Here is a 14389-nt window from a genome sequence, read left to right on the forward strand (position 1 = left end):
GGGAATGAAGAATGCCAAAACCTAGGTCAAATTTTTTCCAGGCAGTTTTGAGCCAAACCCTTGTTTCTTCATTGTGTAACAACTGGATTGTGGTCGTCCAAGTTAACGGTTACCTCAATTAACTTGATTTGGTTGGAATACCTCACTGAAACCTCAAGAGTATTCATATTGGACTAGGTTAATTTTTTTTTCTCAATTGCGTATAACAAGCGTACAAATAACCACAAGTGAGGCCTACTTTCGTGTTCAATCGTCGAATCACTACGGTGCCGTATTTGGTATTTTAACACACAAACTCAATGCGTCGCGACAGTTAGGAGACTTTAGGAACTACATTTACAAAACTGCACACATTTCATTCATATAAATACGAGGATCAACAAAAGAACCAGCAAATGTGTTTCATTCTTAGTCTACTATAGAAACAAATTTACAAATTATCATACAAAGAATCCTAACTAACCTGTCACATGGATTAATTATGACTCCTAATAAGCTTACTAGACATCCTCCTCTCTCATTACAGAGAAATCGGGTTCATCCGGCTTGAACAACTTGGGCATCTTCAGGCTCGAAGCAGAATCAACCACCTGAGCCTTCTGGTTATTAACCGCCCCCTTTCTTGTATTCTTGGCGAATTTCGATGCCAGAAATGTGGCTCCAAGATGCTGCCCGAGCCCATGGTTTCCATTATCGTCGTTATTTTCATCAGCTTCCATATCATAGAAACTACTCTCTTGTAAAGCCAATTCCTTTGCCAGTTTCTTCTTCTTGTGCCTTCTCCAGGCAGCTTGTATATAACAACCTCCCCATGTTCTCCACTGGTGGGAATAGTACCTAAACGCGTGCTGCAGCTTCTTGCTGTGAAGACGCTTGAACTGATTCCCGACGTACTTCAGATCCTCTGAGCGAAGTGCGAAAGCTTCGACTTCAGAGAGTGTTCTGACTGTTCGAGTCGAAGATGGGAGGTTTATGCTGGGATTGGGCATCAAGGCCCATGTCAGTAACTCCTCACCGCAGAAGTCACCTGGTCTGAGGGTGATGGAGTTGAAAAATCCGGATCTTCCTCCGTTGGTGGTGGAGCTCTCTAGTTGTCCTCTAATGATAAATAGCATCTCGTTCACGGGATCGCCCTCTCGGGAAATGTAAGTGCCCTGTGTGCTCAGGGATAAGACCAAGCGTTCGCATATGGCGTCGAGTAGCTGGTCATCCATTTGCGCAAAGAATGGGACCTGTAAAATGGAACAATGAGAACCTGGAACAGTATCCGGTGTTTTTTCAACACATCAGTCAAAATTACGGCAAAAGTAACTTAAAAAGCAACTTGGAAGCGGATTCTGAGCAAGCAGATACCATTTTGAGGCTTTTAGAATTCTGCTTATACCAATATACTTAATGTGTACTTCATGGATCTTGACCTGTCGGGCGATTACATAAAACTATTGAAATAAGACATACCCGGCGAACGAGCTTAAGACATAGATGCCGTTGGATTTCGCGACGGAGGTCTATAGGCAAGGATTGCAAAATGGATTCCTCATTAACTCCTCTTGTGGCAAGCCATTTGTACTGCACAAACCGACGAACACGTTCTTGCAGTGCCGGAGGTAATTGTCTGTGCCTCATCCACTCCTCCGTGTCTCTTCGTTTAACCCTCCATTCTTCGAGTCTCACCGTCATAGACGACAAATAAGTCTTCAGGAAGAAAAAAAAGGAGAGGAGTTATTCAACAGACATTTACCTTGGGAAGAAAGTCATATGCTCCTCTTATTACATCTTAACATACATAAGCACAGAAGAGTTATTCAACAGATATTTACCTAAGGATTTGTGGTAGATTAAAACACTAAGGATATGCGCATAACGGAAGATAACAAAGGACTGGCTGCAAAGTACTTCTGACTTGCTTAAGCGGATCCAGAGAATAGAAGTATACCAACATGTGAAGATTGATAAGTACCAACACTGTTAGCCTCATGGGTTCTTTACGGTTCTCAACAGCATTATGGAACTGTAACCATGAATTAAGCAGAAGCTAACAATTTTATTAAGATTTTTATTTCCATTTCGGGTTTTTACCTAGAATAGTTATCAAACCTAGCTTTCAAATGATTTTTCAGGGTTCACTGGTCCTGCATAAAGTAGGCGTTCAAACTGGTGTGGGCTCCATATCTTTAATGCAGCGAAGAATTCCAGACATGAATTATTACTGGAATTCATGGAAAACTTCATTATATCAATCCCCAAAATGATGACGATAACTATTGCAAGTACTTATGACGAAGAATTGAAACAGATTCAGCAAATGTTACCTGCATTTGGCCTATCAACTGTGCAAACAGAATCAAACCCCCAATGCATATAATGATGCAAAATGATGTCTCACCAATGTAAGTGCTTGTATCCAAATTCTGTCCATATGAGCTGCAAGGTAGATTACAAGCATGAAAACCGATGGAAGAATTTCAAAGAGAATCAATACTAGATATTCCTATTACTCGTGATGCAAAAAAAATGAAACGACAGTTACCCTTCAATATATCATAAAGAAGTGCGCAAACATGGCTAATTTTTTTGGGAATGTTCAATCATGCTGAAACCAGTCAGCAAAGTTTTGAATCTTATCTGACTGTTGAAGACAACCATTTTTATGGTGTAAAAGAGATGCAGCATTTCTGATATGTTTTCCATTTGTTTAGGTTTTTCTAATGTTAGGTGACGCTTGAGCAAACTTTGAACTACTGATTATAAGCTTTTCAGACACCAAGAGTAATGCCATAATCAGATAAGCCAAGCGTTATTATTTTCATCATTTCTAGAAGCTACCAGAAACGTAATTCAAAGGTCCTCCAAATATCGTACCATTGACTCAAACCCATATTATCAACGTCAAGGTTAATGTGCTTACGCTTCCTACTACCACACACTTATATTTCATGGAAAGGTACTTCAGTAAAAAGTTGCATTGTGTAGCTCAAGAGCTCAACTTATGCCCTAACTGGCCTAACTCCCACAATAGAGTTGCTAACTACAAGAAAAACAAGTAAATGGAAAAAAAAAAATAGTAATATGGCCAAAGAAGTAAACTGAGATAAGAGAGGGAAAAGAAATATTCATGGAGTTACTGGACCTTAGATTTCTTAAACCCCACCAAAGGCAATAGAGATACTTCTCAATGAAACCCGATGAAGCAACTTGTGAAGTAAAAGCATCAGCAAACATTCCGAACTTAAAATCGCTGTCATCGTTCTTTGCATCACAACGAGAAATTACACGTGTGACATTTACCCAGTGGCTTCGTTGTGGTTGTTCTAGACTGTTACAATCCAGATAGTTAAGGACACATGCTGGAACAGAATATTTCTCATGAAAGCACTCCTGTTTCCAGCAGGAGTTCTGCCGCCCTATTGACAACAGATACCATGAAGCTCCTAGTACCTGAGCCAACAGTAGATGGTGAAGATTAGCCAATTTTCAGTATTTATTAATAATAGAAGGCAATGACTTGATAGGCACAGTGGGTGATAAGATGTATACATGACTGGCTAGAATGTAGAGAAGGAGATTGTATGCAGCCCCTGCCCAAGCAGTCTTTGCAATGACGCCTGTAGTTTTTATGATCCTCTGATTCAATGGAAAAATGAGAAACAATCTCGGAATATACTGAATAAGAACAATGAGAGCAAGAGTATTATTGGCGTAATCGGCACTGGAGTCTCTAGTTGCCGGAATTACAATCCAGATGACAATCTGCAACACAGAAATCACAGATAGTTGGAACTTTCGACCATGAAGCATAGCAAGTTTGGAAACTGCAAAAGCCTGATTTCGACTTGGTTTTCCCTGGACAGCTCAATCATTTCCAACAAGTTTTATTCAAGTCAGGCTTCAAATCTATCTTTCTTACGTATACACGATCATAGACAAGTTTTGTCATAAAACCCCCAGTGCATCTTTACCTAATTTGTGCAACAAAGTGATCCAACTCATGGCATCATAGAAGAACTCCATTTAGAGCTTCATTTTATGCAACAATATTTTGAGTTCAAGACTATCCATCTAGGTAATACCACTCGCCTAATAATGTGGGAATTCCCAATACCACTCGCCTAATAACAATGCAGGGTGTCCCGGATCAATTTGCATGCACCTCGGACTAATTCCTACAACCCTTTCCACAGCTGTTTTACACGCTTACGCGTTTGGTGGGGTGGCCCAAGAGTTGCGAATAAGGAGAATCGAACCTGAGATCTTAAGAGAGAGCAAACCCCCGAATCCCAAGCCAAGACCACTTGGCCAACCCCTTGGGATTGTTTCTCATGTTAGATAGCATTTCTTGTCTAACTCATATTTTAGTCCCTCCACCTTTTTTTGCATACAAACCCCAGATATGCTGTCTCAAAGGGACCCCTATTGTGCACATTAAAGTAATGAATTATGAATGACTCTTTTTTATAACTAAATAATTATATTAGCAATGAGGCATCAAGGGAATGCCGCCCATATACAAAAGTGGCCGAAGACAAAAGGCCCTATACACCACCGTGTGAATTGAGAAGTACAAACCAATCTAAAAATTGATCAAGCTATTCAAGAGATGGATTACGTTCTCTTTTGTCTCAGCTATACAAGCTATTCACCAAAATGAATTATGAATGACTTACTTCATTCTAGGCTTCTACCTATTTTTCATTGTTAAATGGCAGTGATTTGCTTCATATTTTCATAATAACTTAATTGAGCAGAGAGATGTAACTTATAAAAAAAATACTAAAAGATAATAAAAAAGTTAAAACCTAATTTGAAAAACCAGTCCTAAAGATGTAACCCCTCACCCAAACCAAATCAAACTGAGCCTTGGGTCTAAATTAATTTACTTTGGTTGACCACATGATTTCATTTTTTTTTCATTAGCTCTGTCGAGGGCACCGTGATATGGAAATGCCATAGTGTAACGCATATTTATGATCAGATTAATGTCATGAAGAATTACTATAAAGAATCTAACAAGGTCTTTTAAGTGCCGACTCTCAGCTACCTAAGACACAACATGGAATTTTTATCGAGATAAATGAGCAACAAAAATTAAACCCAATTTGTAAAAGCAGTACAAAAGATGCAAATTTTTGCCCAAATGAAGTAAAAAATGAACTCAAATCTTCTGGACCGGAATTGTGCCTTTACCTCTGTTCTTGTGCAATTTCAGCCGCATAATTGCACGAAAGATGGCTGAAATTGCACGGGAACAGAGGTACGGACACACATTTGGGTACATGGGACCTGATCAGGTGTGAACTGATAGACACCTGAGGTAACGGAAGTGTGGCAGCGAGATCGACGATAAAATCGGACTTCAAGTATCTCACGGCGATCTCGTGTGGGTCCATAACAAGCTCGCCCCTTCCGAAAACCCTAGAACTCGGTGAGATAAAAGCCGTGCGAAACTTTATTACCATATGGAGCAAGTAGAAGAGATCGGCGAGTGTACGGAAGAACGTGATGGCGACGCCCAGGGCGGTGTCTGTGGTCATGCAGGCGGGGCCGCCGACGTAAGGGAGGAAGAAGTAGAGAGGGTCGATGAATAGGGCGACGAGGCACGTGACGAGGAACACGTGGTTCCATAGGGTTACGACGTCGCCGTTCGGGTCGAGGATTTGGCGGTGGCGCCAGAGGGAGGAGATGGAGGAGGCGAGGTGGTGGTGATGGCGGTGGGATTGGCGGCGGAGGAGGCGGTGGCGGAGGTGAGAGGCTGGGCGGCTGATTATTCTATTCATCATCTTCTTCCATGGCGGATTTTGAATAGGACTGATAAACGAGCCGAACGAGCGGTAGTCGAGGCGGTTTTAAACGAGCCAATGGCAAACTTCGATTCGGGTTGATAAACGAGCCGAACGAGTAATGAAGGCGCTTTTTTAAACAAGCTAGTGGCCAATTTAAATTCGGGCTGGTAGAGCCGAGTTGATTTCAAACAAGCTATGGCGGATTTCGATTAGAGCTGAGCCAACCGAACTGATTTCAAACCATCAATGGCAATTCTTATTAGGACAAGCCGAACGACTAGCCAAGCTGATCAAATCAGCTATGGCGAATTTCGATTAGGGATGAAAAGCAAATGACCAAGTTGATCTCAAACGAGCAATAATCAAATCAATCAAAGACCAATCATATACAGCTTCTATATTTCGTCAAACAACGACGTGTTCAAGCTTGGTTGGACAATACAAAGATGTCAAACAAGTTTTTAACGACCCGAACACGAGCCGCCTCAGATCAGAGATGGGGTAGTGGTATTCCATCCATCTTATTCCATGGCGGATCCCACACGGGGCCGTGGGCTCGGATTCCGCGAAGAGGAGAGAGAGGAAAGATTTGTTGTTTTTTTTTTTTTTCGAGATTTGGGATTTAGGAGAATTACAGATGAGGGCGGTGGGTGGTGGCGGAGGAGCTGGTTGAGGATGGCGGGAGTGGTTTGGTTAACGGGCAAATGGAGTTTGATTGTTAGTTGACGGTTGAGGTTTTCGCGGGAAACGGGAGACAGTGCGTAGCCTTCGGGGCGTGTCACAAAGGAGAATTTATTTGGTGCTCCTGGAGCATTGAAGCCGGGCTGATTGTCTTAAGTTTGGCATTGGGCTGCACAGGGTGCAATCTGGCTAAGTTCCGTCCCCTGTTTTGGGCCCACTTTGATGATGGGATTCGTTCATTCTATAGAGCTCGTTGAGTAGAATATTCATGTACAAAAAATCATGTTGATCGGATACTAATCAATATCTGATCTTAGCCGAGTTGTTGTCTAGTTTACCCAACTCGTTTTCTTGAAGAGAAATATACATTGATCAAGCATCGATCGATATTTGATCAACATAATTTTTACGTGATTATTCTACTCAACAAGATCTATAAGATGAACGAATCCGGTCATGAAAGTGAGTTCGAAATAACGGCCGAACAAGTCAGACTGCACCCTGTGTAGTCCAATGCCGAACTTGAGACAATCTGCCCCCTTCATTAAAGCAGATCTTTCGAGCATTGCTCAGGAGCACTAAATAATTTTTTTTTTTTTTTGGGTGGTATGTGAATGGTTGGCCTCGCATGAACTTCTTTTAGCGGTCAAGAACTTTAAATGGAAATCCAATTGCATAACACAAGTGTGTAAAAATAAAGTACTAATTCCGTTTTAATTCAATCACCCATTTTGGAAAATTTAACTTATTAAAAGATCATAATCATTACACATTTTAAACTAAAACTTTTCAAAGAGAACCCTTCAATTAAAATTCAATACAAGAGTTGGAGGCAACGTGATAGTCTCATAGGTTTTTGTCATTTGACTTGTCAAAATCGACAAGTTGCTTAGAAGCATACGATTGACTGAAAATTTCTCAAAGCTCTGGCACAACTAATGTATTTCTGGCAGAAAATTTATTTTCATAGGTAGGCACATCCCAAAGAAACAAGCAGGTTCTTAACACATTCATTTTATTGCCTAAAACATGAAATAGTAGTTCAAATTCCTCAGGTTGTGCCATTGCCTGTAAAAGGTAATCGATCTCCGGATGTGCTTGTTCGGAGTCGGTCACTGACGCCAGTCCTCCAAGCTTATTTTGCCCCTCCGACTCATGCAATCGCGTGACTCTCCTCCGCGACACCATTCTTCTTCTCTTGACCGCGCCTCTTGCAATCGTAAAAGTACACTACAAATACTACCCACTTCATCACATTCCCATAACAAACCAAGCAAGCATATGATGCTAAGATCACCATGCCACTTCCTCCCACAAGCCACCGCAGATAAAGGCACGATAACCTCAAAACAACCGTCCAGATGAAGAAAACAAGCACAAAGAGAAATCCATGTTTCCGGTCACCTCTGCTTAGATACGACGAGATCAATAAAGCTACATCCCCTTGTTTTTCTTCTAGTACGGAAATTACAATACCCATGTTCCATATTGCACTCCACTCGATAAATTTTGCTAACAAAGCCAGAAAGAGCACTCCAAACAAAGCCATGAAAAATCCATACGGTGACGCAATGTATACATACGTTGCCAGTGAGAACAATCCGGATACGATCAGAGACGCCAATAAAAGAACAGTAACAGATGTGATGAGAGGCCCTTTGAACCTTGTTTCGTTGGTGAGTCTTTGCAACATGTGTTTGAGATTCATGGTGTTCTTTCCTTCATAGATAAGTGATGATGAATCAACTATGGCTGTAACGGCAATGAAGTCTAGGAGATTCAGGATTCCCACACAGAAGAGAACCATCAGGAGGTAAGTAACGGACACCCTTTCAAACAGTTTTTCGACAAGGCCTAGTGTCTTGGAGTCAATACAGTCGAAGCATCGCAAAGGAGGAGGAGGAACCTCTGATAGGATCTTGGCTGTTTCAAGGAAGGCTTTCTGGAAAATGGTTTCAGACGTAAACATGAAACAAAACAAGGGAGTGGAGGTGATGACGGCGAAGATGATGAAATGGGGATTCTTGAGGGGAATTGTGAAGGCTTTGTTGAGTACCTTCAAGAACCCTAGCTTTTCTTCCATTGCAATTTGGGTGTTTTCCATTTGTCTCTTTAGATTATGAAGCTCTGAATTTTCATAAAAAATAGACAGGTCGCGACAAGTTTATTGAATGATGAAGTGCTTTTTGGGGCAGCCATATAGAAGACTTGACTTGTGGAGTTGACTTGACTTGGCTAGGGAAAGTTGACTTGTTCATGTCACCAATTTTCTTGAAGCAAATTAATTGAGAAAAAATCAACACAGTTTTCAATTGGAATCCCTATAGTGCAGTAAAAGGCCATTAAATCAACTTGGAGTGTAAAGGATGTCCTAGAAGTAGCCCTAGAGTTTTATTGTACAAACTTACAGCAGAAGGTGAGTTGGAGAGGAATGGGGACCGATAAGATGAACGAATCCAGTAATGGAAGTGAACTCAAAATAAGGGTCAAACAAGTCAGGCTGCACCTTGTGTAGTCCAATGCTGAACTTGAGACTATCTGCTTCCCTTCATTAAAGGAGATATTTCAAGCATTGCTGTATGAGCACTAATTTTTTTTTGTTGTAAGTGAATGGTTGGCCTCACACAAACTTCTTTTAGTGGTCAAGAACTTTAAATTGGAAATCCAATTGCATAAGGCAAATGTGTAAAATAAAGCACTAATTCCGTCTTATTTCATTCACCCATTTTGAAAAATCTAACTTACTAAGGGAACATAATCATTACATATTTTAAACTTAAACTTTCCAAATTTTGCCATTCAATTAAAATTTAGACTTGTCATGTCAATAAAAGAGTTGGAGCCAAAGTGATGATCTCATTGGTTTTTTCATTCGACTTGTCAAAATCGACAATTTGCTTGGAGAAAAATACAAGAAGGTGGAAAGAATGGTACAAGCTGACAAACAAAAACCAAAAAATCCTAGCAGCAAAGTTATAGGCAGCAGAAGCAAAAAGTATCGGAAGAGAGCACGACTTCAACGCATAATAGTAGTTGTCCGAAAGGGGATGTCATGCCTAAAGCTAATTGGATTTGTAGTCCGATGTGGTAACTGTCCTAAGGAAATAGGAAGTGGTGGTACGCCTCTGTAGTAGTGCTGGAAGTGACCTTTATGGGGAGCCAAGCACGCAAAAAACGCTGATCTTCAATTTGCTTTCAAAAGTTCTTCGAATCTACTTCGCTAGCTCAAGGATAAATTACTTATCGGGTGCTCACGATTTCTATGATCTCTGGGTATTCGATGAATTCCACGAACCTTAAGGGGGCAGCGCGGTCATTGCAACAACAGCAACAGGAACCACCCCAGCCAGCATAGGCATCATTACCTCGACTGAAACTCAGTACTCCAAGGACCAAAATCCAGAAACTTCCCCAAAATCCAATTTCCTCGTTCCAAACTCAAGCTGCAACATCAGCAAGAGAGCATCACCATCATCATCTTCAGCTCCAAAACTGCAGAAACCGAAACCAAAAACCAACCCAAAATTCAAGTGAAGAAAGATAAAATGGAACACAACTGAGGTTCTTCGTGTACTAACTGATTGAAATCATTGCATGGCCTGTCTACTGGAATTTATTCCAAACACAAAATTTGTGGTTGTCAAGGAAAGTTACAAAATGGAATGAGGGTGGGCTCAGAATGGAAAAATAATTTTTGTACATTAAATTTGTTTTGGTGGCCTAAATTGATTATCAAATTCCACTAGATTGCAAATAAGATTCGAAACCTCAATTCTCACTAATAGATAAATTGGTTGAAAATTTTACTCTTCTGTTTTGGTTTTGTCTGGGTTTTATCAAGAACACCAGGGATATATTTCTTTCCCCAACATTTTGTTCTCAGAAATCAAAGACCCAACACGATGGTAATCCAATCACCAAACAAGGAAACAAGAATATTTTCTCATATCCTCTTAACTATTTTACCCGTATCCAGTCTGAATGCAAACCCAATTTGAAAGAAAGCCTAAATGCAAACACAAAGATGCAAACTTTCTAAATAACAAAACAAGGGGAGAGAGAGCATATGTAGTTTAACGAATGAGATACTCCCCCCTTTCTATTTGTTAGTTTACCGGTGCTTGCGACCCGTGTGCGTGCGTGTGCAGAAACACAACCGTCATAATTTTCCAATTAGACGTCGCAGGACATCGAATTACATCTGGCCGCAAGTTATTGAAAGCGTGATTACTGTTCAAAATTCTCTTATTATTGGACATGCCTCTCGACCGCTAAGAATTACACTTGGCAGCATCGAATTATATATGGCCGCACGTTATTGAAAGCGTTATTACTGTTCACGATTTTCATGTTATTGGACACGCCTCATGGCCGCTACGAACTATAATTGGCCGCTGATAATTACTATTGGCCACATCTAATTACATATGGCCGCGTCGAATTACATGCATGATTATTGTTCACGATTCTCTTTTTATTGGACATGCCCATTGGCCGCTCCAAACTACACTTGGCCGCTTATAATTACCATTTCCCGCATTGATTTACATCTGGCCGCGTCGAATTACATGCATGATTATTGTTCACGATTCTCTTGTTATTGGACATGCTCCTTGGCCGCTAGAAACTACACTTGGCCGCTTATAATTACTATTGGCCGCACTTTTTTACATTTGGCCGCGTCGAATTACATGCGTGATTACTGTTCACGATTTTCTTGTTATTGGACATGCCCCTTGGCCGCTACAAACTACACTTGGCAGCTTATAATTACTATTGAACGCATTTATTTACATGTGGCCGCGTCTAATTACATGTGTGATTATTGTTCACGATTTTCTTTGTATTGGACATGCCCCTTGGACGCTACAAACTACAATTGGCCGCTTATAATTGATGTTGGCCGCCTGTAACTACATTTGGCCGCTGCGAAGATCTAATGAAACCAACCGACGTCGTTTTGGTGAGCATCCAGTGCTGAAGATGCGAGGTACTCATCGATAAAACCCAGTCGACATCGTTTCGGTAGTGAAGATCAACAGCAGTCGTCCTCCTGTTTCTCCCAAGGTTCTCTCTCTCTCTCTCTCTCTTTCTCTCTCTCTCTCTCTATATATATAGAGATAGTCCCCTTCTCCTAAGGACCACATTAACTTAATAAAATAAGGACTCTATTTTCCGATAGAATTTTGATGATCCAAGCTGCTCAATGTGTTCAGAACGTGATTTTAAAGGTACCCGCTTGAAATCAGCGGAAAAAATGACCGGAAAGGCTTCATCCGAGCAGTTTTTGTTTGTTTTTTATCAAACGGTTCAAATAAAAACTGCTCGGATGAAGTCCTTCCTAGTCATTTTTTTTTGTTGATTCCTCGCGAGTATTCTTAAAATCACGTTCTGAACACATTGAGTGACTCGGATCATCGTAATTCGAATGGGAAATGGGAGAAATGGAGAAGTCCTTATTTTAACTAAAATAAGGACCTCCTCATTTGAAAATGACTATATATATATATATATATATATATATCACACTTCATCTTCGTTCAATTCTCTGGGAACTAAGTCTGGCGTCACATTTCGTGTATGCATAAAGATAGAGGATTATTCGGTGCTGAACAGTTCCGAAGAAGCGAGACGATTGAGTGAAGTTGCTGTAAGCGGTAGCGAATACTCGTTCCACGAAGACAACATACAAAGTCCCCATTTCAGTTGTGAGACAACAAGTTGCAATGAACGTGTTAGGTAGAAAATGAGATGTAGATCAAAGTAGTTTCAATTTGAGGCAGAGTGCGGACGTAAACAGCTATTGAGGTTTAGTTTTGCTTTAAGGTCCAACTTGATGATTTGCACGATAACTGTCTTTGTTCAGTTTTCCTCGTGTCCTGCATGATGGCTTTCCATTTTAGCACACTTTTGTTTAGGGAAAAATCATTACTGTTAAAGCTTTTGTGGTGCAATTACTGCTTTATTAGATTTTAGTTTAGCGGAGAAGGATTTGGCAATAAGAACTCTATTTCAAAAGCTACCAACAATGGTCTCACTCTCACAAAGATACTCTATCCAAAGTTGTATGGTCATTTTTGACACTGTAGGAACTTCAAAAGTTCGTGTTTGATTGAAGATGAATATCTCGATATTTTTCCTGGACCATCTTTAGGCTAAATGACATGATGGAATAAGTGGTTGAACTACTTGTTTTTGTACACCCAACAGACCACCTCCACCCCCAGCAGGTTTCATTCGCTGTCAAATCAGCGCATTGCTCATCATCATCCAAGGATATTGCTCTGGGAAAGGACACAAGAATGTTTTTCAGAGTTGCTGCATATTTGTGTCTACTTTCTGTCCTAGGGGGACTTCACTGATTTCCTTACCTTGGGCTACACCAGTAGGTTTTTACTTTGTCTAAATTTCCATTTGTGTAATATATAAACATATGAGTGATGACCCATTTTTGGAGATTGGCACTGAATAAGATTCCAAGAACCTAGTCTTTCCTCCTGGTTTTACTTAACTTGGAATGATTTTCATTCTTACGATAGTGAATCTCTTCATCGCGGGCCTTCTTACCATTCCGGCACTCTATGAGAAGTAGGAAGATGATATAGATAGGTGTTGACTAGTGACTAGTTCGAAAGTGGATTTTAGAGAAGCAGAAACTAAGCTGAGTTTTTTGTTGTTCTTTTGTTTTTCCATGTTCTTGGTTTTGTACTGAAGAGTGTTGAGGACAGTGTCATAAAGTTACGTTAAGCCTCGTTCAGGTAGGAGATTCCAGTTGTTCCAGAATGATTCATTCACATTTGTATAATCATGTCTGTTCACAGAGATTGATTTGGAATTGTTACTAGAAAAAGCTGCTGGTGCCATACCTGATTCAGATTTGATGAGTTTGGGGTGTTATATCTGCATTGCGAGAGAGATACAATGCTTTTGTAATTGTGTGAGTTGAACATCTTGGTTTAACTCCGTTTGAGGGGTTTTAGGGATTGTTTCGGTATGCGGGGAGAATGATACTATGCACATTAAACCCCTCATCATAGCAATTTCCCCGGCACATTAAATCTATCTCCTACTGCACAGGTGGAAACATACAGAAACCCAATTGATGCAGAAACAATTCTGAGAAAAGAAACCAGTTGATGCAGATCTTTGATGCATTGTGATCAACAGAAACTACAAAAGGTATTGGCATAATTTTTAAAGGTATCCTATAGTATTGGGGGTTCAATGAGAAGGTTACTGTGTTTGTTGAGATTAAGTTTTTAGCATCTGGGCACATGATACTGACCAGGTAAACTTTCAACCAACAGATGTTTGGGTGCGTATTTGAAATTATCTCAAGGTCTTGGAGTAAACCCGTTGTTTGCACTCGTGCTCCCACTCGACCAAACCTTAGGGTTGTTGAATCTTTACATGTGAAGCACATAATGAGGATGACTTGGGATTGTATCATTTGGTAAAACTATCTTAATACGTGATAATAAACACAGTAACAAAACCAGCAACTTCCATTTAATCTTACCCTTTACTAGAAAGGTCGATGCAATGGAACTTTTTATGCACACACTTACATATGGGCAGGTCCCTGACTTTTCGGGGTCTAAAGCGAAAATTAAAGATAGGGTTTTTTTTGGTAGACTATGATAAAAGACACCAAAAGAGGAGGGGCCCTTAAAATTTGCAAACTTTTTGGGGCCTAAAGCGGCTGCAACTTGGGACTTTAATATAGCTAAAACAGAAGCAGACCCGAAATTTTTGCACTTCCTTGAGATCTTTGGAATTTGTGCCCTCGCTTGAGATCTTCGTGTAATCTCTAAGGAATTCAAAAACTATATTCGGATTCCATCAATCAGCATCTTATTTATTTAGTATTCTGCTAATGGCCTGAACTTTTTGTACCAACTTTCCATTTGATATTCATTCATTTGTTT

The 14389-nt window shown here is 40.4% G+C and overlaps 2 protein-coding genes across 2 annotated transcripts; both read right to left on the reverse strand.

The window, feature by feature from the left end:
• Positions 1–335: 335 nt before the first annotated feature.
• Positions 336–6457, reverse strand: LOC131304858 (cyclic nucleotide-gated ion channel 18-like). Its single transcript, XM_058332298.1, has 6 exons — positions 5307–6457; positions 3538–3750; positions 3131–3438; positions 2313–2424; positions 1459–1695; positions 336–1232 (listed from the first exon to the last, which is right to left on the reverse strand). The coding sequence occupies exons 1-6, from the start codon at positions 5775–5777 to the stop codon at positions 501–503; spliced, it is 2073 nt and encodes a 690-aa protein (XP_058188281.1). The 5' UTR covers positions 5778–6457; the 3' UTR covers positions 336–500.
• Positions 6458–7614: 1157 nt separating this feature from the next.
• Positions 7615–8565, reverse strand: LOC131304668 (uncharacterized). Its single transcript, XM_058332004.1, has one exon. It carries the CDS (start codon positions 8563–8565, stop codon positions 7615–7617), a length of 951 nt encoding a protein of 316 aa, XP_058187987.1.
• Positions 8566–14389: the final 5824 nt, after the last annotated feature.

Source organism: Rhododendron vialii, chromosome 10a, assembly GCF_030253575.1.
Source record: "Rhododendron vialii isolate Sample 1 chromosome 10a, ASM3025357v1".
NCBI lineage: Eukaryota > Viridiplantae > Streptophyta > Magnoliopsida > Ericales > Ericaceae > Rhododendron > Rhododendron vialii.